This window comes from Nipponia nippon, unplaced genomic scaffold (genome assembly GCF_047370975.1).
Source record: "Nipponia nippon isolate SJK-2023a ecotype South Korea unplaced genomic scaffold, ASM4737097v1 scaffold_35, whole genome shotgun sequence".
NCBI classification, from domain to species: domain Eukaryota; kingdom Metazoa; phylum Chordata; class Aves; order Pelecaniformes; family Threskiornithidae; genus Nipponia; species Nipponia nippon.
Window position 1 is genome coordinate 2,730,313 of NW_028262353.1, and position 21,211 is coordinate 2,751,523.

At 49.2% G+C, this 21,211-nt stretch overlaps 1 protein-coding gene across 1 annotated transcript; it reads left to right on the top strand.

The window, feature by feature from the left end:
• The first annotated feature begins 7,515 nt into the window (after positions 1 to 7,515).
• AQP2 (aquaporin 2) lies at positions 7,516 to 14,365 on the top strand. The gene is made up of 4 exons (XM_009472417.2): positions 7,516 to 7,992; positions 10,078 to 10,242; positions 11,078 to 11,158; positions 11,954 to 14,365. The coding sequence occupies exons 1-4, from the start codon at positions 7,627 to 7,629 to the stop codon at positions 12,167 to 12,169; spliced, it is 828 nt and encodes a 275-aa protein (XP_009470692.1). The 5' UTR covers positions 7,516 to 7,626; the 3' UTR covers positions 12,170 to 14,365.
• Positions 14,366 to 21,211: the final 6,846 nt, after the last annotated feature.

Below are 21,211 nucleotides of genomic sequence, written 5' to 3' on the forward strand. Positions count from 1 at the left end.
TGCTGAAAGCAACTTCGTTTCCTCAAACTCGCCCATTTGTCTGCAGATTTCTCCCCCGCTGTTATACCACGAGTGACCTGATAAGCACTGTCTGGGTCCGTACAGCCTTGCACCAGGCTGTCGTCGTCTGCGATCAGGGCTCCTACGCCCCACAGTAACCTAAGGTAGAAGATCTGCGGTCTTGGGGTGTGCTCTTTGAGTGGGATTTTCACAGTTTCTGGTGTATGACAATATCCCCCGCCCCAGCAAGACCTGGCCCCTCTTGGGTTCCCACTGCAGCAAATTTACGAGCTCCAGCAGACCAGCAAAAAGAAACGCGGGGCTCCCCAGGCAGCTCAGTCCCCACCCAGGAGAGAGCAATGCTTTCCACATGCTGGACTTCGCTGGCAAGGTCTTGGAGGAGCTGCCAATGCTCCTCTCCACTTCATACAATTCAAGGAAGCGAAGCAAATTGCACTGGCACCCCAGGGCCAGATCCCATCAACACAGGCATAAATGCAGAAGGAAATCAGTGCAATAACCCAGATTTAAAAGAAAAAAAACAGTCCTCAAAAAGTCTTTCTACCAAAGAAGGATGGCAATTCACGCTGCTGACAACCCAGTCCCTGTGCCATGCCCAAAAAACCACACAGAAATCAAGTAACTAACCACAAACAAAAATATCCCACCCTGAACCTTTATTCTCAGAAGTGGAAAAGAGCCAGAGGCTTTATGAAACCAACTTTGTGGTTCTCTTACTCTTCCAGCCTTGGCATGGAAGTTGGTGTTTGGGTAGCACCATAAAAGAGAAAGAGGCACATAGGGGAAAGAGGATGAAAGGCGATAGACAGACAGAGAGATAAAAAAGGACAGAAGGAGGGAAGAAACCCTTTAAATTTTTAAAGAAATAGGTTGCATCTTCTCCTATCTACATACTTTATATAAAGTATAAGTTTTAGGAGCAGTTTTGGAGTCTGTACTAGCCCTTTCCCAGCGTATGTTGATCACGCAGACCAAAGGAGACCTCTGCAGAACCCAGCATGGTGGAAAGGGCCAATGGCCAACTGTGAAGGCTGTCAAGGTCTTTTCATGGGTTGTATCCAATCTATCAAACTGTTCTGCTCCTTTCCCTGCTTTTCCCACCTTCCCAGATTCAATGTAAATCTCCGTCTAGGGTGGGAGGAACTTCCTGAAGCAACGCGGAAAACATAAAAAGCATGAAGGTATTGTTTGATAAGAAAACGATCGTCACCAAAGCAGCTCTCAGCTAGCAGCTCAGGGGAGAGGACCTTCTGGGAACTCACCCCAAGGTCCTAACCTCGTTCCTGGTGCTGTCCCAGAACAGAGTAATGGTTTCCAAACCAGTGTCCAAGCCCCTGTAAGGATAATTTCAGGCAGAGGGAAGCTGGTGGATGCCCATGGGCCTTGGACAAAGTCATTCTCCCACAAAACTGTTCTTGCCCTCACAGTTCTGGGCCAACCATCCTGTTCACCTGCTGCACTACTTTTCCCTGGAGCCCATCTAGGGTGGGAACCCAACCTTTTGTTAATCGTTCAGCTGGTTCTGCACAAACCACACAGGCCTTTGGGCACCAAGCACTGCAAGTCCCAGGGTGGAGGACGAGCCTGCCGCAACTGGGAGTGTTCAGTAACCCTGAGGGTTACGGGAAAGGTGGCACCATTTCATGACCACACAACGGCTCTGGGCTGCTGGTGAGATTGCACATGCTGAGCTTCACTTTTTTAGGGTCCTGCTGAGCCTCTGAGTTGCAGATGCCTCTGAGCAGATCTACGGTTGGACTTGAGGATCCTAAAGGTCTTTTCCAACCTAAACGATTCTATGATTCCCCAGGGCTGCCAGAGCCTGGCTCCATACCCAGACCTCAGCCCTGTGCTCCACCAAAGCAGAGGCAGAAGCAGCTTCACACTCAATAGTTGATTTTAAAATGACTGTTTGGTTTAATGGCTGGGAGGGATTTGATGTAATCTGACATCTCATCTGGCTTTCTCTCTGTGATTGCTGCCACTGGAGCCTGAAAGTGATCCTGCTTTTCCCCCTGTGGACCACAAAGTTTCTTGCACTACTCGCCTCGTACAGCGAAGACCATGGCACTGACCTTGGTCTCAGCTGAAAGATGTTGTTTTCAGAACCCAAGCACCTTTTTCCTTCTCCATCAATCCCAGCTGGTTGTTAGAGGGATTTTCACAATAACCTACTTTCATCCGCGCACCGTTCACGCACCGCCTCACCACACTCGCTAGCAGCTCCCCAGGAAAGATGCTGAGATAACAGCCTCTTCTCAAAAGTAAAGTTGCCAGACACACTCCCACTTCCCTCCCAGCAAAGATCAAGAGATGGCAGCCAAAAAAGTCCCGCAGCACAGGTGAGCCGTCAATACACAAGCTGGTACCCGCAGCACTGATGGTGAGATAACACCTATTACAACAGCCCTGGCTCTGCAATCCCTTACCACGATGAGCATCTCAGATGCACGGGGCTGGAGAAGACAGGACAGGAGGGGACAGGGGACATTGCTTCTAGAGTCACTGGAAGGACCGATTCCTGGCAGTATCTAACCTAGTTTTTTTTTTTTAAATCCAGGAGAATTACCTAGAGAAAGACATCTGAATTGAGCTCATTCACTTCTCCTTCATGGACTTCAGCTTGATTCCTTCTGATTTACATCAAAATGAGAAAAACAGTGAAAAGGCCAGACAGTGGATGCTCTCAGTCAATGTCACTGCACTGATGTCAAAGCCACGTCCCCAGTTTACGGCCACTGGAAGTTTGGCTCATTAGACGCGATTTGTTTCACAAACATAACACTGGCTATCAAGCGCAGGGTGAAGCTGAGGTCTCCTGCTCAGCTCTGTCACCTGAGGATGATGTTGCAGTCTGACTGATTTTAACTAATGTAATATTCATGCCTGGGTAAGTAGCAAAGAGCTTACAAGATCTGGTAAGGCCACCGGGTCTGTCTCACGTCGAAATCTGCTGGCTATGTGGATATCCTGGTGTCTGGCTTTGTTTCACAGATTTGGGGAAAAAAAGCATTAATTATTTTCCTATAAATGTTTATGCAAAATATGTCATGCTCTGGCCTTGAACTTCACCACTCAAACAAGGGAATAACACTCTCCTTTCTTCACCCCTTAAGGCATGAGTAAATGGAAGTCATCACCTAACTCAGCCCTGTCTCTGACCTTGTAGTATGTTGGGATTGGCCGTATCTTGTCTATTAAAGTCTCTTTGCAGAGGCAGAAACCACGGTTTCTCCCTCTCCCTGGTTCTGAACATTCTGGGTCTCGTTAACATCTTGTTAGCAAAAGAAAAATTGTCTTTTCCTGCAAATCACAGGAGGAAAGAGTTAAATCCCTGCCTAGGTGCTGTAGAGGCCAGATCATGCTGGGGTGGAAGGCTTCATGGTCTTCACGGATGTCAGGGTTTTATACAGCCAGCAGAAATGTGTGCTGATCCTCACGTGATCCCTAGCCCAGCTCCACCAACGCCAGAGTCTCACGGTCTACCTTGACTAAGACCCTAGGCAAACATTCAGGACTGAACTTGCAAGTCCTTGAGATGGGATAAAAAAATAAAATGAAGCCTTCTCCTAACACCAGGCCCAGTTCCTGGCCTGTGCTCAAGCTCAATTCATTGAAGTCAGTGAAGGAAATCAGGGCTGCATTAATCCTTCTGCTTCAATTAAAACAAGAACAATAAACAGTGCAAGAGCCAGCAGAAGTTTTGCATGAATAGGGCTTTAGGATTTGGCCTGAAATGCCGGAAAAGGTGTTCATTTTTTTCCATTTTGCTCCTCTGGGCGAATGTCCTTTTGATGTAATATGACAATGGGAGAATATAATTTTTCCTGATGGTCACCTCGCTTTGGGGAGTACAGACATTATCTTCTGCTCGTCTGTTCTCCAGCCGGGAGTGGGAGCGAGGTAAGGCTTTCCTGGTACATTTATGAAATGCAGTTGAAAACCTGCCTTGGTTTGCATTGCAGCAAGAGCGGTGCTGCCGCGTCCCATCGCGAAACAGCCTAGAGCTAAAAGGGGTCTTAATCCGCTCCCTCGATGCTTTGCAGCTCACTGGGAGCAGGCATCTCTGTACGCCCCATCCTGCAATGGGCAGCAGGAGCCTAACAGTGAACAAACTCAGCCTAGAGGAAGGTGAGGGACCTGTGTTTGGTCCTTTCCCTGCCAGTGGGACCCCTACCCCCAGACCCGCCTGGGTGGGTAGGGCCCACGAGGGTCAGGACGTTCAGGGTGGAAAGGTCCCTGGAGCCAAACTAATGCTGCAGGTGCTCCAGTTCCCAGGTGAAAAGCTAGCTGAGGCGTTTCTGCCGCTGCTGATCCCAAGGCAAACATGTCCATACCCTCATCCCCCTCTGCTCCACTTCCCTAAGTGTCCTGGCAGCCCATGGTTGCCATTCCCTGCGCTCCACTGGGGGCCGTGGATGGGGCCAAATGCACCGGCACATCCTTTTGTCCAGGCAGCAAGCAGAAAACCTCAACTGAGAAACAAGAAGATTAGTCACAATGCTAGAATTAAGATTTTTTTTCTTCTTATCCTTTGGCTTCTTTTAAAGGCTTCCCCTAGAGAACTCTTAGAGGTAGCATTTTCAGTTTTACACCTCCTTTCTTGGAAAGAAAACATCTATTTCAACAAACAGCAGAACCAATAATAGCTGGGTTTGTGTAAAGTTTTCTCCCAAGGCTTAGTCCTCCTGTGGACTCTCTGGTGTCTGATAAAAAGGGCGTTTGCTGCCATGGGAAGCATGGGTGCAGGTCGTCCGTTCAGCTGTCGGAGAGGAGGGGGAGATGTCTGCAGGCACTCTCTGTTCACAGAAAAGAGCAAAAAACGGAGCTTCCAGCGAGGCCTGGGCAGCGCACACACCTCCTGCGACGGATCGGATCCAAGCAGGAAAAATCACTGTTGTTTATGCAATAAATCTTTTATTCTCTGTGGCTCGGAGGTATTTCAGATGGAATGGAGATACCTTAAAGATGTTTATACTTTCCTGAAAGCCAGGGAAGCAAAGATATCTGAGCCATCTAAGTCACTCGAGAAGCAAGTTGTTGTGCAAGCACAGCTCCCTTGCTTGCAAAATGTTCTTCAGAAACGCATTACCAGGCCATTTTCTGCCATCAGGAGGAAACACGATGTATCAACCCTCTGCAGACGCCAACACGCTCTTAATCGGAGCGCCAACACGCTCTTAATCAAATCCAATTTGCATTTGATTCCAGGAGAGAGCTGATAACGCCATTACACTCTGAGGGCTGTGGATTAAAAGGCAAAATAATGCACTTTCCTATCTCAGACGGCTTTGCCACAGGGCTGCCGTGCTCTTTGCGGCTCCCAGAGCTGCAGCACTTGTCCGCACGGCTTCGTGCTGTGGATCCCCTCTCTGGAAAACTAGAAGGGTTACCGCAGTGCTAGAGGTCTCCGGGTGAACGCTGGGATGCGGTGTTATTTTGCTGGAAGGCAGCATCTCACAGCAATAGTTTGCTCAGCCCCACAGCAAAGACCACGATAGCAGAGCTCCCTTTCAGCAAGACGGCTCGTGATGCAACACCAATCCTTTCGTCGCGGTATGTAGCAGAAATCCACCGTCCATCGCACAAACATCTCCAAACACGGCATAAACGAGAGCTGCGATGAACTTGCGCGTTGCCAGATAGAAGTGAGGACCATTAGGCTGTCTTAGATTTTTAAGTTGCTCAGAGCTAATCCTGCTTACTTCTCTTTCCTTTTAATTAGTCTTCATTAAGCACTGATACATCACACCTTACTCGCCATGAATAACTATTAATCAAATAGGGTATCAGCTCCAGTTAATTGCCCTTATTAGTCCTCTGTCGTTCCCTGCTCTAATAACAGCCTGCATTCGTAATCAATCCCTGACATAACTAGTTCTTGAGTAATGCTAAGCTCGCAAATCTGTACCAGGTAAGCAGGAGCAAGAGCCTACAGACTGGATGTGACCACGTCTCATGGCTCAGCAACACCCCAAATATATTTAGCCTCACAACCTGTTTTGTGAGATTAGCTTCGTTGTTGGAAAACCAGAGGCTAGAGCGATGCCGTGATGGGCCCAAGTCCCCAAGGAAGGCCAAGAAAAGGATTTTCAAAGGGAAAAGTTGGATACAAGTCTTCCAGGCTCCAGACTCACTCACGGACTGGACTTGTTCTCCCCACAATCTGTCCCTTCTGAAGAGCAATGTCCCCATAAGCGTCTTTTTTAAAGAGAGGACAATAGAATAGAATAGAAGCAGAATAGTTCCGTTGGAAGGGACCTACAGTGATCATCTAGTCCAACTGACAAGTATTGTTACCCACCTTTTGTGGAGGAAAGAACAGGCCTTCACATGTCCTTATGGGTCTCTTCCAACTTGAGATATTCCGTGATTCTATGGCATAATTTGAGCAATATGGAATATTTTGCGTCAACCTTTCACGTCAGTTCGGTGGCACTTGCATGGTTCCGCTAGAAGGGAAAAATGTTGCGTTTATCATACAGCGGCAGCCTTTGTCAGAGCCGAAAAATGGACTCTCGGTTCTGGTTCTCTGCATCCCTCTAAAATAAAACAGTCCTTTCGACTCCAGCTCTACCCCGGGGGAGCGCTCCTCCCAGCTCCCTCTGCTTTAGAATAACTACAGAGTCTGCTAACAAGGGGAAAAAAAGAAACGAGTGCTATCTTTCTAGCAAACCCACCAACCCCAATGACATAAGGAGCAAAAGTCTTTACAGACATCTCCCAGGAATGGGCAACGGTGCCCTAAGCAATGGAAGAAAAAGGAAAATGGACTTGTTGGGCAACTAGTAGGTGGTTTGATGCGAAGAACCATGCTCCAGAGAAGAAAATATGATTCCTCTTTTGGGAATTAACATCAAGAAGTAAAAAGACATTTCTGAAGAGCTGAACTGGCCAAAATCCCCGTAATTAGAGCACAGCCAGTACTCCAGCTGTGCATGTCATTTTTTCACACTAGAATTTCTTTCTTGACAGTCATTTCTTGGGGCTGGTTCCCATTTTTCTGGGTAGGAAATCTGTGCCCAGGCTGTAAAATTCTGGTACTCTGAGGAATCGAGTTGTAGTAAGTCACTTGGAGTTTTGTGCCTCTGAGAGACTCTTTTGCATTCAGTTTTGCCTGGATATTTAATCACAGTTTTTCAACACAACCCCACCTCAGCTCCATCTCTAGCTCTACAGAACCCCCCTTGCTTGCTCTCCTCCCCATGCCACAGGTGGTAGAGCTTGGAGAAGAGAGGAGCAACAAGCACCTCTGGGGTTAGGACCCCTAGTAAGAAAGCACGGGAGAAAGGGAACAGTGTTTCATGGCATTGCTCAAGGCTGATTTACGACCTCCCAAGGGTGGCGAACGCTGCATTCCCCAGCTTTAATAGAGGGGGCAGGGTCTGATGTTCCCTCAGCTGGAACACAAATGAAAAAAAGCATCAGGTTTCCTAGGACCGCAATCCCACCTCCTTCAGCAGGTGATCCTTCGGCCCCCCGCATCCATATATATATATACGTTGTCCCCCTGTCACCCTCTATGGACACAGCAGCCGTGGTAGCAGTTGCCTGAAGACAGCACGGGCAGGGTCAGTCCTTGCAGCCTCCAGCAACCGCCACTCCATGATGTGGGAACTGCGATCCGTAGCCTTCACCCGGGCTGTCTTTGCAGAATTTCTGGCGACTTTGGTCTTCATCCTCTTTGGCCTGGGCTCTGCTCTGAACTGGCCCTCAGCTTCCTCCCCGAGCATCCTTCAAATCGCGCTGGCTTTTGGCTTGGCCATCAGCACGCTGGTCCAAGCCCTGGGGCACATCAGTGGAGCCCACATCAACCCGGCAGTGACGGTGGCTTGCCTCATCGGCTCCCAAGTCTCCTTCCTCCGTGCAGTCTTCTACGTGGTGGCCCAGCTCCTGGGGGCTGTCGTGGGGGCTGCCATCTTACATGAGATCACCCCTGCAGACTCCCGGGAAGGCTTGGCCATCAACAAGGTAAGACTTCAGCCCATGGATGGGCTTGGAAGGGAGCAGGAAAGACTGGGCAGGGCTTTTGGGAAGGCTGAGGGATGTTGAGAAGGGTTTTGTGGCCAGCAAGGACCCCCCTTTATTTAGTGTTGGGTAGGAAGCCACTGTCAGCTGTCTCTTCCAGGAGCAGGGACGAAGGCAGGAGTCCAGGCTGCCTCCTCTGCTTTTTAGGACTAAAACCAGAGGTACAGAGGTATGATCCAGCTGGCCACGTAGACACCTCCCTTAGAAGATAAAGCCACCATCATCTCAGTTTTATCTAGGGCTGTATTGTGGAGGAGCTGGATTCGGAGGAGACCCAGGTGTTTAGGGAAGGACACCACCAAAACCATCACCTCTCCATTCCTCTTGCCCCAAGCTTGTCCCACTTTCCAGTCTTGGTGTGGGTCTGGGCAGCCTTTTCTCCCCTCTGCGTTACGCCATGCTGCTGTCTGGCTGCTGCGCTGGATTCCCAGCAATGGGGATGTTGCGCCAGGGTAAGGGGTTTTTGGGGGTCTAAATCCCAGCTTTTCATTAGATAGCACCGCTTGTTAAGTTGCTTCCCATCGTGAAGGGGTGGCCACACCAGATCCAGCTGGTTCATCCCAATGCCCAACACACAAGGGTGCCTGGGCGGTGCCACCGTGCGGTGCCAGAAGCAGCGCAAGGATCCCAGGCTGGTTTCACACATGTAGAGAAAAAAGAAAACTGGGGAAGCTTAGGAAACCACGAGGGGACTCCCCAGTGGTATCCCAGCCTCCAACATCCCCTTCCCCACCCATGCACATAGTAAAAAGACGGAAAAAAAATTAAAAATTCACAGGGTTCACTATCCCCTCTCTTTTCTCCATGCCCCACTGCTCCTCTTCAGATGGATGCAGGCATCTGAAGCCATCTCCAGCCCCTGCTGGGACCAGCATCACCCAAAAGCAAGCCGAGCAGCGAGGGAGGAGGCATGTTTTAGGAAGCGGCACAAGGAAATGCCCTTTCTTGCAGCAGAGAGGCACTGCCAGGACCCAGCTTCGCTGCCAAAGAGATTAAGAGAGTTGAAAAAAGGATTGCAGGTTAATCTGAACAAGACTATTTACAATTGTAATAGCTGAGGTTTAATAAACCCAACAAACCAAGTAAGAGTTTTAAGAGAGACTTTCAAAACGCCCAGCCCTGTTGTTTTACAGCTTACACCACCTAAAAGAGGGAGTAGGGATTTTGATATCTTTTTCCCCCACGGGCTGTTCATCTTGTAGCTGCCTGCACAAATTACCCTTAAAAAAAAAAAACGGGGGGCGGGGGGGGGGGAATATCAGAAAGAGGAGAGCAAGCAAGATCTGACTCTGGATCTTGGCCAGGAGGGCAATTGCTGCCTTCGTGGCATCACCAAGCAAAGTGATCTCAGGATCAACATTTGGGAGGGCGCGTGGTGTCCAAAGCAGGATTGATGCGGGGAAAGAAAGGGCAGAGGTGTGCCAGGATGGGCTGAGGGAAGCAACAGCGATGGGAGACGGCAGGCAAGCGGGACTGCCAGCTGCAGATCTGGCTGGCAGTACTGCCAGATCCACCCAGATCTGGATGAAAAACCACCAAGAAGTAATAAAGTGTCAGAAAGCAGAGTTGGAGGAGAGGGGGTGCAACCAGGCACAGCCTCAGCTCAAATCTGCCAAATTCTTTCTGTCAAAAAAAGTGTGGGAAGGGGGAAGGGAATTTTTTTTTTTAATGCCAAAATATTTCTTTCTGACATTTTCAAAATACAATTTGTAAACTTTTCCAAAAGGCGTTTTGCATTTTAAGTATGAGGAAAATAAAAAAAAATATCTCTAGGGGAAGAAAAAAGAGTGGAAAAAAATACCCAAAGAAATGCAACTAAAACCTTTCCTGCTGTGTCAACAAATGTTACCCATTGACCCACTTTTCCTTTTACCTGGGAAATATTTCCTCCTCTTCATATTGGTGTCAAAAATCTCACCTATTTCCTATGTCCGTTTTGGTTCTCCTTGCTTTGGGTTCCCCCTCCACAATTCCAACCCAGTCCCCAGCCTTCCCCATCCCTGAGACACAGTTTTTTCTCCCTTCCAGCTGCACAACGAGACGACGACGGGGCAGGCGGTGACCGTCGAGCTCTTCCTCACCTTCCAGCTGGTCCTGTGCATCTTTGCTTCTACCGATGAACGCCGGGAGGATAACCTGGGCTCTCCTGCCCTGTCCATCGGCCTTTCTGTTGCCGTGGGGCATCTCCTTGGGGTGGGTAGAATGGGCTAAACCACAGTGCTTTTTAGGTTGTCTTTGCGCCCAAAGCCTGCTCGGCTGCATGCTCCGGGGTGGATGGGGGATTTGTAACTCGTGGTGCCCATGACTTTCCAGTGGGTAGAAGAGAAAAATCCCACCAAAGCCGTAAAAAAGCCATAGCCCGAGCTTGGTTTTTATTGGACATGAAAAAACTTAACCTGCTGGGCTCTGCTGTTCCTTGGGTCCTGTAGGGAGCTCCCAGAGATCAGTGGGGTCTTCTGTCCTGGAGTGAGTGTGTCAGCAACGGAGGCACTCAGGACCATGGGAAGTCCCACTCAGGACTGGGAAGTATTTGGGATGGACACCCAGGGAAATCCCTCCTGGATGACAGACCAAAGCAGCCGCCGACACTCCCAGCCTCTCAGTGCATGCATTGAAACAGCGATGTTTCCACCACATCTTCCATCCTTAGTGATCTGCAATCCCATGTGTCTATGGGACTATTCTTCTCCCATCCTCAGTGTCAAGGAGTAGCAATTTGCTCCAAGAATAGGCACGGCAGGAGCTTGCCCCCGCAGTCCTGGGCACGCTGCAGGGCACCTCACCCAGCCTGCAGCCGAGTTGCACCATGCACAGGAGACACGTGCTCGCACAGAAGATGCGCAAATACAGACAACTCACCCATGTTGACTCAGGTGCTGGAAGGTGCTAGCATCCCTTTTCCTGCAGCAGGCATGCTGGAGGGTGAAACATCAGCTCAGTGAATGAATCATGCTAATAACACATCAGGATTTTTTTAAAAATGTGCTAAATGGGCTTAATGCTAACAACGTGTGGTGTTTCTTGGCAGATCCGTTACACCGGCTGCTCCATGAATCCAGCCCGATCTTTCGCCCCTGCTGTGATAGTCGGAGACTTCAGTGACCACTGGGTAAGAAGTCAAGGTCTATGTGTTGTTTTGGTGGGATGAGCCCCCCAAATTACCAGTATTCCTAGAAACCCACAGAGCCAGCCAGATTCCTGGCATTTCCATGCCAGCTCCCAGCTGGAGGAGAGATGTAGAGATTAACAAAAAGAGGTGGGGCTGCTGGGTGCTTAATTAGCTTATCTAAACAGGGTGCATTGCGACATTGCGACATTGTGGTTTGTTGACCGTGACTTAGCAAAAGAAGCAAAATCAATGGAGAGGGGAGGTCTCCTTGCCAGTCCTGGGAACTTTTCCTGGTTCCAGTGGGATCTGAGCACACATTTTCTACCAGCTCCTTTGGGAACACTCCCAGGCGTTTCCATCTGCAAAGAGTATGTTCGGAGCCAGAGCTGTGGTGGTTCAGGTTGATGTGCTGAGAGGTGTCCAGCCCAAGCTGGCAGCCTCCTCCTTTCTATAGTAATGTGTAAATGGGTAGGAAGACACTTCTCCAGAGGAACCCAAATCATCAAGCATGTTCAGGATAGGCCTGTCATTAATGAAGATGACATAGCTCTCAAAAGAGGAGGAAAGACAGAAGAGGATGGTTAGGTATATTCAGGCACAACAGCAATGGATGGGAGTTCAGGTCAACAGTGATGGCCAAAGCAGAGCTGGCTTCTGCATTTTGCTCCCGATGCACACAGGGTAGGAAGGAACATAAGCCCCCTGCAATGGTCTTCAGAGACCCTGGTTCCTCTCTGTCCTCCAAACTCAGGCTGGTTTTTGCTCACCCCATTCTTCTCTTTCCCTTTCCCCCAGGTCTTCTGGGTGGGCCCCCTGCTTGGGGCAGCAGCAGCCTCCATCATCTACAATTATATCCTCTTCCCGCAAGCCAAAACCTTCTCGGAGAGACTCGCCATCTTCAAAGGCTTCGAGCCGGAGGAGGACTGGGCAGAGCGCGAGGTCCGGCGGCGGCAGTCGGTGGAGCTTCACTCGCCACAGACCCTGCCAAGGGGGATGTCTGAGAAGGTGTAGCCAAGCCTCCCCCCGGGCCGAGAGAGGAGCTGGGGAAAACTTCGGCACCCATTTTAGAGACAGTGCTTGTTCAGATGAGCGTTTCGCCTCTCCCCTCTCTCCCTTCATTTTTGCTGGGGGACTAAAGCTGACTCATCTCCTGGGGAGATGCACTGTGATGGCCCAATCCACCTTCTGTCGCCCAGCTCTCCCCGTGGCCGATGGTTTTCTGATGCTGGGGGAAAATGCCATGAAATCAAAACCACCAGTGCAGAAACAGGAATGAGGATGCTGGGATCCTACCCTGGGCCGGCTCCTTCCACATCCCCCTTGCAGAAGTTAGCGCTTGGTGGAGTTTGTTGCCCTTCACGAAGAGCTCCGAGGCGCTGCGGAGAGTTGTTATTACAGCCATTTGCTGGGTGTGGAGGTTGCCACCCGATGCCTCATTGCTGTTGAACTCCACTCACCTGTCTCCCATTTCTTCTCACTGCCCGGCTGTTTGCACACACACACACACACACACAGAGGAGCGCTCGCTCCGTGCCACAGGTATCTCACAAACTGAAAGTTTTGCTGCTGCCACTTACAACCACCCATGGCATGCAGATGTCCTTCGATCACATGGAGGCTTTCCTGAGAAGATGGGACTGGAAGCATGTCCTTGAGTCCCTGCTGGCCCCGTTGGGGAGCTCTTGCAACTGCTTTTTCCTGTGACAATGAGAAACCTCCTGATTTTTAGCCCAAATTAATCCACGGCTCATTTGTTCTTGGACCAGTGTTGTCCTTTAGCTTCGATGCTTCATCTCTCTCCCTGGTTTTTGCTTTCTTTCCTCTGTTCCTGTTCCACTCTGATTATCAGGTGAGTAACACAAAGTGTTTAAGGTGTGATCTTCTCCATCACTTGCTTCCTACAGCCCAGACCTTTTTCATGGCTGCATCACACCAAAGCCTCATAACCATCCCACCCCTTTCTTCTGCTATGTCCAGTCCCCAGCATAGTCAAAAAATTGGGGTTAGTCTCTGGGATGCAACTTTGCTCCTTCAACCATTGAATCAATCCCATTTCTATTACTTAGCCTAAAAGTCATACATTTCCAGCATGACATCCTAATGCTTCTTTCTGTTGGTGATGTCTCCCCAGCATTGCACCGTCACAAAATGTCATCATCACATTCAGGCTTTTTCTGCTAAGGCTGTGAATGGAAATATTCAATAAGATTGGACCCCATTCCAAACCATAAGGAACATTACCGATCATTTTCCTCCCTCTGACTGTTTTGACACGAACCACCACCAAACGATGCTCTTCTCTTCCTCTTTATCCACTACGCTCTGCTTGTACCAGTCTCCTCCTTCTTTGAAATTAAGTGATTTCCTCTATTCTTCGCTGTGCTCTTCCTCAAACGTGTGCTAATGGCCATTGCTGGAGAGAAAAGGAGGAAACAAAGCTTCGATCTGACCCAGACCAGGTGTTATCGTGGTCTTCATTTCACCAGTGAGGTGAAGTGAGGCTGAGAGCATGGGAGCTCTTACATCACCTCCTCTAGCTGTCATTTGCTGTCCCCGATGCCGCGCTGTGAAGAATGGGGAAGAAATGCTATCACAGATACCAAGCTTTATTTGGATCCATTTTACTCCACTAGTCACTTAACGCAGGTGTCCCCAGAAGGCTGCTATCGAAGTGCAGCAGTTTTAGCACTGGTTTAACCCATTCTCTGCCACAGCAAAAATATTGATCCTGGTCCTCCACTTTGGTCCTTCAATGGCAAAGGAGAGTTGGAATATTATTTCTGAAAAGGCTTGTCAAAAAATCTGTCTTCTCAGCAATGGGAATTAAAATCATGTTTCAAAGCGATCAGAGTGTAAAATTGTATTTAGATACCAAATACACAGTTTTAAAAGTAGTTTGTATTTTTGTTACTTTTCAAAGGAAAACAAATCCGTGTACGTCAGGAAAACCCAAAGCAACTTACCCAGAAGTTATCCTGCCAATGATCTGCTGTATAAAATGCCATACAGCTGATTCTTTTTTTTTTTTTTTTTGGCAATGTTCAAGTGTTCAAGTTAATTACATGCCTCTTCCCCTTCAGATCTAAGCATTTAATTTATTATTTACCCTGACAATGTTTAAGACCCATATAAACTGCACAGAGCCCAAAACGGAGTTTTAATGTCTAATAATTACTGTACTCTTTCAAATAAAGTGCTTTAAATTCACTTCTGTCCACTGAATTAGTACATGTGAATCAAATAATGACACATTTATGGTCATATAATATATACACAGTCATATAAAGTAACCTCCCAGGCCCTGAATCCCGCAGCCACCAGTGCAGCACAGCCCAGTCCAGCTTCAAGTGCAGCTACCTCGTGCCAACAACCTGTTGATGTGCAAGTGCTATTAAAAGAACAACCCCCGTCTTCAAAATAGGGACCATCCCCGCTTCAGCACCCCTCGGATGCTCTGATTTCTGACCTGGCCAGATTCTGGTCCCAGCATGCCAGCATTAACACCAAGCAATCTCACTAAACCAGATTTTCCGATGGCTAAAGCAGCCTAAGTCCTCTCGAGTCAATCAGGAACGTGAATTTACCCTCTCTGCAGAGCTGCGTCATTGACTTCAATGACACTTCCAAAACTTGCACCATCAGGAAACCAAGCCAGTCATTCCAGATTTACACCAGGGCAACTCGAATTAGAGGGCAGGATCAGCAACCCAAAGATCAGAGCTGCCACAGACCAACCTAAAACCTCACTAAATTGATAACACTTTGTATATTAGACCTCAACAGGAATGCTTTGAGCCAGGATTTGAAACCACCCAGCCATGCCTATCCATGAGCTCATGACTCCACAATAAAGATCTCCAATATATATTGCACCATTAACCTTTATTAGCTTCATCACAGGCCTGTGATAAATAGCACGACCATGAAATCAAACTGAAAATCACTGTACGATGTGTCTCAGAACACATGGCTTCTTATGCCCTGCCGTCACGTGAGACCATGAGGCTTTCCTTCACCTCCCCTTGGCCCACCTCTGAGTTCTGGAGGTCCTCAGGATGATCCGGTTTGGGGTGGTCATTCTGCAAAGCACTACAGGTTCCTTGGGGTGCTGTGAAAATTCAAGACATGCCCAGACCCCCTTTCCTTGACTTCACTGCCTGGCTGCCTTATTCAGCCCATCCTGTTGCTTTAAGATACCAATTAAATGCCAAAATACTCTACGTCTTCAGCAGAAATATGTGATTTCATAGAAACACCTTTTGAACCATGGCGTTGTCACCCAGGGCACGGTCACACAGTTCCCTGAGATGATGCCCCCAGCCAGCTCTGCTGAGTTCTTCATCCCGCTGGGTCTCCAGGGGTCCAGAACTACACAGCCCAAGCACTGGCTATGTCTCAAGACCTGGGGATCTGGAGAGGCTGCTGGGACCAGCATCCTGGGAGGTGCTCTGCAGCATGGTGGCAAACCAAGGCACCGCGATGTTTCCCAACATGCTGACCCGACCCGGGGAAGGAGGGACAGATGCAAAAGGTGATAGAGATGTGCAAAATGTTCTTTTGAAAAGTATCACTGTATTTTCAAGCGAACGAAATCTCCCTTTCTGCACGCTCCTGTGCCTTCGACATCAGCCGTTCGCCATTGGCATCGTGATATGCATACTGATGCCTTTTACAGGCGTCTTGTAGTTAATAGCGAGATATTCCCTCATTTCAGCATTTATACTCCATGAAGGAGGGGTGTGACACTTACCTGCTGATTTTTTACCCTGTGGAGAGGTGGGTGAAAGCAATCTGAAAGCATCCAAACCTCTGCTCCAAAGAAAGCTGAGACGGTCTGTCCCGAGAGCGCAGACCTCAAACCCAGCACCTGACTTGCTTCTCCATCATGTGGCTGCAAATGGGGAAAGTGCAGTGCCTTACCTAGGAGAAAATGGAAAGAAAATCAAATCAACCTGACTTGGATACCACCAAACGCACCAGTATCTCGGAAAACACGGTGCAGGGCAAACCGCTTCGCTCTTGTAGAGAAGGGCTCACACTTGTAGGACAGAGAGGAAAAGAGCACAGCCCAGCTTCAAACCTCGGAGATGAGAGCTGAGTTTTCTGCTCTGAATTTCTTGGCCTGACCTTGTACAAATCCTCCAGATCCAGATCTTCAAGACTATGTGAGCATTCAGCTCCCATCTGGCACCTGCCTTGCATGACCTACCTAGGATGCAGGCATCATTATTTTTATGGATCTGTTTATATATGTAGAAATATTTTCCAAACATGTTTTCCTTGAGGAGGGGCCAGGAAGCTAAATCCATCCAGGAGAGCAAGAGGAGGAGGTAGGGCCAGGTACTGTCTGGGAAAGGACCACAGAAGGTGGCTGGTGCTCCATGGGGGAAGCCAAACCCCCAGCCAGTTCCTGTATCTTCAAGACTTGCAGCGAGTCCCATTTCACAAGGCTCTGCCAAAGGGTCTGGGTGCAAGACCAGAGACTCTGCTTCAATTTTCAGCCTGATTTTGCAGGAATACAAGCAACCTAAAGAAAAAGAGACCACTCAGTGCAAGAATCTTTAGCTCCAGATCCGATGCAACAAGGGATGCTACCACCACGAGTCTCTTTAAATCCTAAACAGTATATACTCATTAAATTTTTAAGTCGAGAAATCTCTTGATGCATTTGCTCTGGGTCTCAGAGGCAGAAGGGGGTGAAAAACTGATTTTCCAGTTCAGCAGGGTAACCAGCTGTCCACGTATTGTCACCAATATCTCGCTTTGCAAAATCCTGGGCTCTTACAGCCTGGTGATTATGCGAGAATTTCAGCTTTTGAGTTCCCAGATTCCTCTCTGTTATGTTATTTATGGCGTTTATAGGTGCTTTGGAGCCTGGTTGTGCTTTCAGTTCCCCTCTGCCTTGATGCAACTCAACCACCTCCACCCCAGAGCTGGCCCCTGCTCTCCTGCCAGCTCCATGCCTTCCCGTCCCAGCAGCATGGCATTGCCAAGGCGAAGAGGGAAGATTGCTTTCCCAGTGGCAGCTCTCTCCCCACATCATTTCAGCATTTATTGCCAAGCGTGCTCCCTGCGATTTTGAAAGGAGACTGCATGGGCGAAGACGACATTTCCACGGCAAACATATTTCAAGAGGAAAACCACCACTGCCCCAAACACAGCTCTGTCTGAATCCTGAGGACACCAATAAATGGCTGCTGGCCCATAAGAATTCAAAGTATTTCTCTGGATGAGCAGGAACACAGCCTCTTAATGTTGCTGATGCAGGTGGCTTTACTGGAAAGGGCTAGACCTGAAAATCAGGACACCAGGATTTCAAGCCCAGCTTTCTCACTGTGTGATCTTGTACAGGCCTTTTTTCTAACCGGCCCTTTGCTTTCCCTGATACACAGTATTATCCCCATGTGAGGATTTAATGATGATTTCAATGCAAATTAATTATTAAGGATGTTGGCGTTTCCATCGCAGACCAGCCCCAAAGCATTTGCATCCACTTGTACACCTTCGAGACTGTCAAGTAACTTCTAAGCGAAGAGCAGAGCGATGCTGTTATTAAGCATTAACACTATTCAGCATTTAAATAGCATCATCCCTGTGTACAGGGTCGCAGGTTATAGGGTCACTGCGACCACCCAGCTCAGCACAGCAGCCGCCGAGGGCTGGAGGACAGCTTCAGGACCGGCTTCTCAAGCCAAAGCGGTGGGAAGGCAGCAAGGGACGTGAAGACATCCCCAAAGCCAAACTCAGTCTCACGGGGGTTTTTGCTCCAAAGCTGGGTCAGGTTACTAGGGGAAGCAAAAGCCTCATTGCTCCAGGGCAGGAGAAGGTGGAAACATCATCAGCTTCAGGCCAGCAGAGTAATCCCTGCCTTTAAAGAGAGCGCAAGCAGATGGTGGGTCAGATAAGAGAAATCCTTGAAAGCCCCGTCTGAAACACCTGTACAGAGACATCGCATTGCGCTAGAAAGAGGTGAGGCTTTGCGCTAATCCCACCACTTTCCCTGCCGCCATGACAAGAAGCAGCCCCAGGAACTGAGGATGAGGAGGGGAAAGTTTGCTACTTCTTCCTCTACTTTTAATTCCCAGTGCATATTATTTTTTCCCCATCAATGGCTTGCTGCAAACTCCCAAAGCTGAGCCAGCAAGAAACGCTCTTTCTCTTAAAAACAAACTAAACCAAACTTTCTCCCCTGGCCATCTAATCCCAACTAATCACAGATTCCAGCGAGTGGAGTTGTCTCCTGTTACTATCATTATTCCTGCTTGTATTATTGTGCCAGTTTTAAGGTCCTTGGTCGAGATACAGAGCCAGGTGAGGGGGAATAAACAAAAACCAGGCTGATCTGGGTCTCAGCAGCATTTATAATCTGAATTTGGCCACCTGCAATACCATCTGCCAGGCTTTGAGGTCCAACGTGGAGTTGAACTCATCAGAAATCTGGGCTGCTGCGGAAATGACAAATTAATAGCAGCCCCATGTGGGCTCAGAAAATGAAATCAGCAAACTGGGGACGACAGGGACCGGCACACGTATTCAGTTAATAACACACACGCCTCCGTGGGTGAGGCAGAGCCTCGGGAGGGCCCCGGGCAAGGATGAGGCACCAGCTGCCTTCCTCTCACCCGGGCACCCTGCACCCCAAGCCAGCGGTGGGCTCGGGTCCCTATCCCCCTCCAGCACATCGTCCCCAAGCCGTGTGGCCCCGCGATTGGGTGGTAGAAGTGGGTGATTTTTGGTTGTGTTTTTTGTCTGCTGATGCCACTGAGGAGGAGGAGGAGGAGGTGGAGGGAGGAGACGGCTAAACCTGTCCTCCTTGCAAAAAGCCTCCTCGTCTTCTTTCCTCCAAAAGCCTAGGGGTGAAACAAGGTGTGCGTGACCCCACCACGTAGGTGTCTGTCTGTCAGCAGGGACCTGCATAATGCCTTCTCAACGTCTTGCCCAATTCAATTAAATTTGACGCATCAAAGGCACTTTCAGTTCATACAAGCTCCTCGGAGGGCATGCAGCTGGGGAGAGGAAAAGGAGCCTTCCAACACCGGCTCAGCACGGTTAGACATCCGAGAAGCCAAGCAGGAATGCCCCAGTGAGGAAAGTCTAGGAAACAGCCTCGGGAAAATGGGTTTTGCATGGCATGTTGTTAGCGAAACATCTTGTTTCTCTCCGGAAGTTTTCCCCATCATTTCCAGCCTTATTTGATTATATCTCCTAGTCAGCCAGAGGATTGTGCTAGGAGGTTATTATCCACAGTTGGGAACTTGGGAGAGCGTCTTTCGGCTCAACGCTGCTTTTTAGCTAAAGCGAGGCGTGTGGCGGAGGAGCTGCCAGCAAAACGCGGCCACCTCCAAGGGAGATCTGTGGCGGGCACGTTACGAAAGGGTTTGGAGGATGGGAACAAGGCGCATTTTATCCAGCTGGAGCCACAGGCAGGGCTGAAGGGAAGTGGCAAGCAATTAATCCAGCTGGAATCTGGCCAGGATGTCTTGAAATACCAGCTTGCAAAACTTTCACCAAAACACGCCAACGGACCAGGTGTTTCTAGGATAACAGATCTGGTCTTTAACTCTGCAATCTTCCCCAGGATCAGCAGAAACAGGAGGAAACCATTATCAGGAATTAACGCTGTAACAGATCCTCGGTCCCTCGAGACTCTCCGGGTCTGTTTGCTTGAGCTCAGGACTTTGGGTACGTCTGAAGGAGAAAGGCTCATTTATTTTCAGCTCTGGAGGAAGAAGTCCCCTCTTCTTGCTCTGAAGAGGAATCACTTCTAGCTTTTGACCCCACAGGACGTGTGCAGGTCTGACTGCACCCAGCAGAAGGCAGCAGTGAATGCAATTTTTTAGTGCTTTTTAAATTTAAAGAGGGATTTAAATGATTTTACCAATCCCCTGCACGTAGAGCTTTGTTCACTGCAGGCTGGAACGCAACCGCTTCTGCAGAGGTGCATGGCAGCCATGGATAACCCCAGCCCGGGCTCGCTGCGTTGGGCACGGAGAGATGGCATCGCTTGAGAAAGGCAAGATGCAGTCAACCAAGCAAGGAGAGCAGATCTGGCAACCAAACTTATTTAAAAATAAAAACTAACCCTGGCACAAGGCTCCAAGGACTATGAGGGAACCGAGAATTCATTGTTAAGTGTCACTGGAGCCTTTTTCCGCCCCAAAGCCTCAGTCCCCAACAGCTCGGTGCTGCACAGCACTGAGAGCCTCCCGCCTCTGCTCCCGGCCAGCCAAGGATTTGCAGCTGGACAGATTTAGGATGGAGGGCAGCACCACAGGAACATGAAGGGAGACATGTAAACATGGCCTGTGTCCATGCAAAGCCTGTGGCTTTATACTGGCATTCCCAAGAGCAAAATCATTGACCTCGTTGAGCAATAGCTTGAAAGGCAAAAAGAAAAGAAAAGGGCCCGAGATGACAGGAGTAGGATACACCCTCCCTGGCTACAGGCAGCGAGCACCCCCCAACTGTCAACCCCCACGCTGGTAAAACCCACACCCGATGCTCTGTAAGGAGCAGCAAAGCAGAAAGGCAGCAAAGAGGTCCAGAGTCAGGCTCTGCAGCCATCAGCCCCCTTTATCCGAGCTACACCATCCCATTCAGCTTCCATCCAGGCACCTCGAGGAAGCCCTGGCTTTTCTGCGGCTTCCCAGCTAGGCAAAGCATCCCCCAAACCCTGCCCTGCTCCCAGGACAATTGCAAGCCACTTGTTTCCTGGAGTTGAGCTGTCTTGAGAGCCTGGGAGCAGCTCCAGGTACTTAACTTTGCGTTTCAACATCCCGTGTAAATTGAATGCACTGGGAGCCTGCCCCAGGAGAGCTCCTCCAGCCCGACACCGGCAACGAGACTTTTCAAACAAGAACGCAGTCCTCTCCAGTCTGCAAGCACACAAGGAAGGCACTATTAACTACACCTCTGCTAACAAAACACCCAGAGCCTGGTGAGAGGTAGTAAATGGGAAAAACAGAGGAGGGAGCGCGGCATCGTTATGCAACCACGTTATCTAACGACCACAGAGACACCCTATAGGGGCTCTTTGTTTGCAGAGGGAAGGAG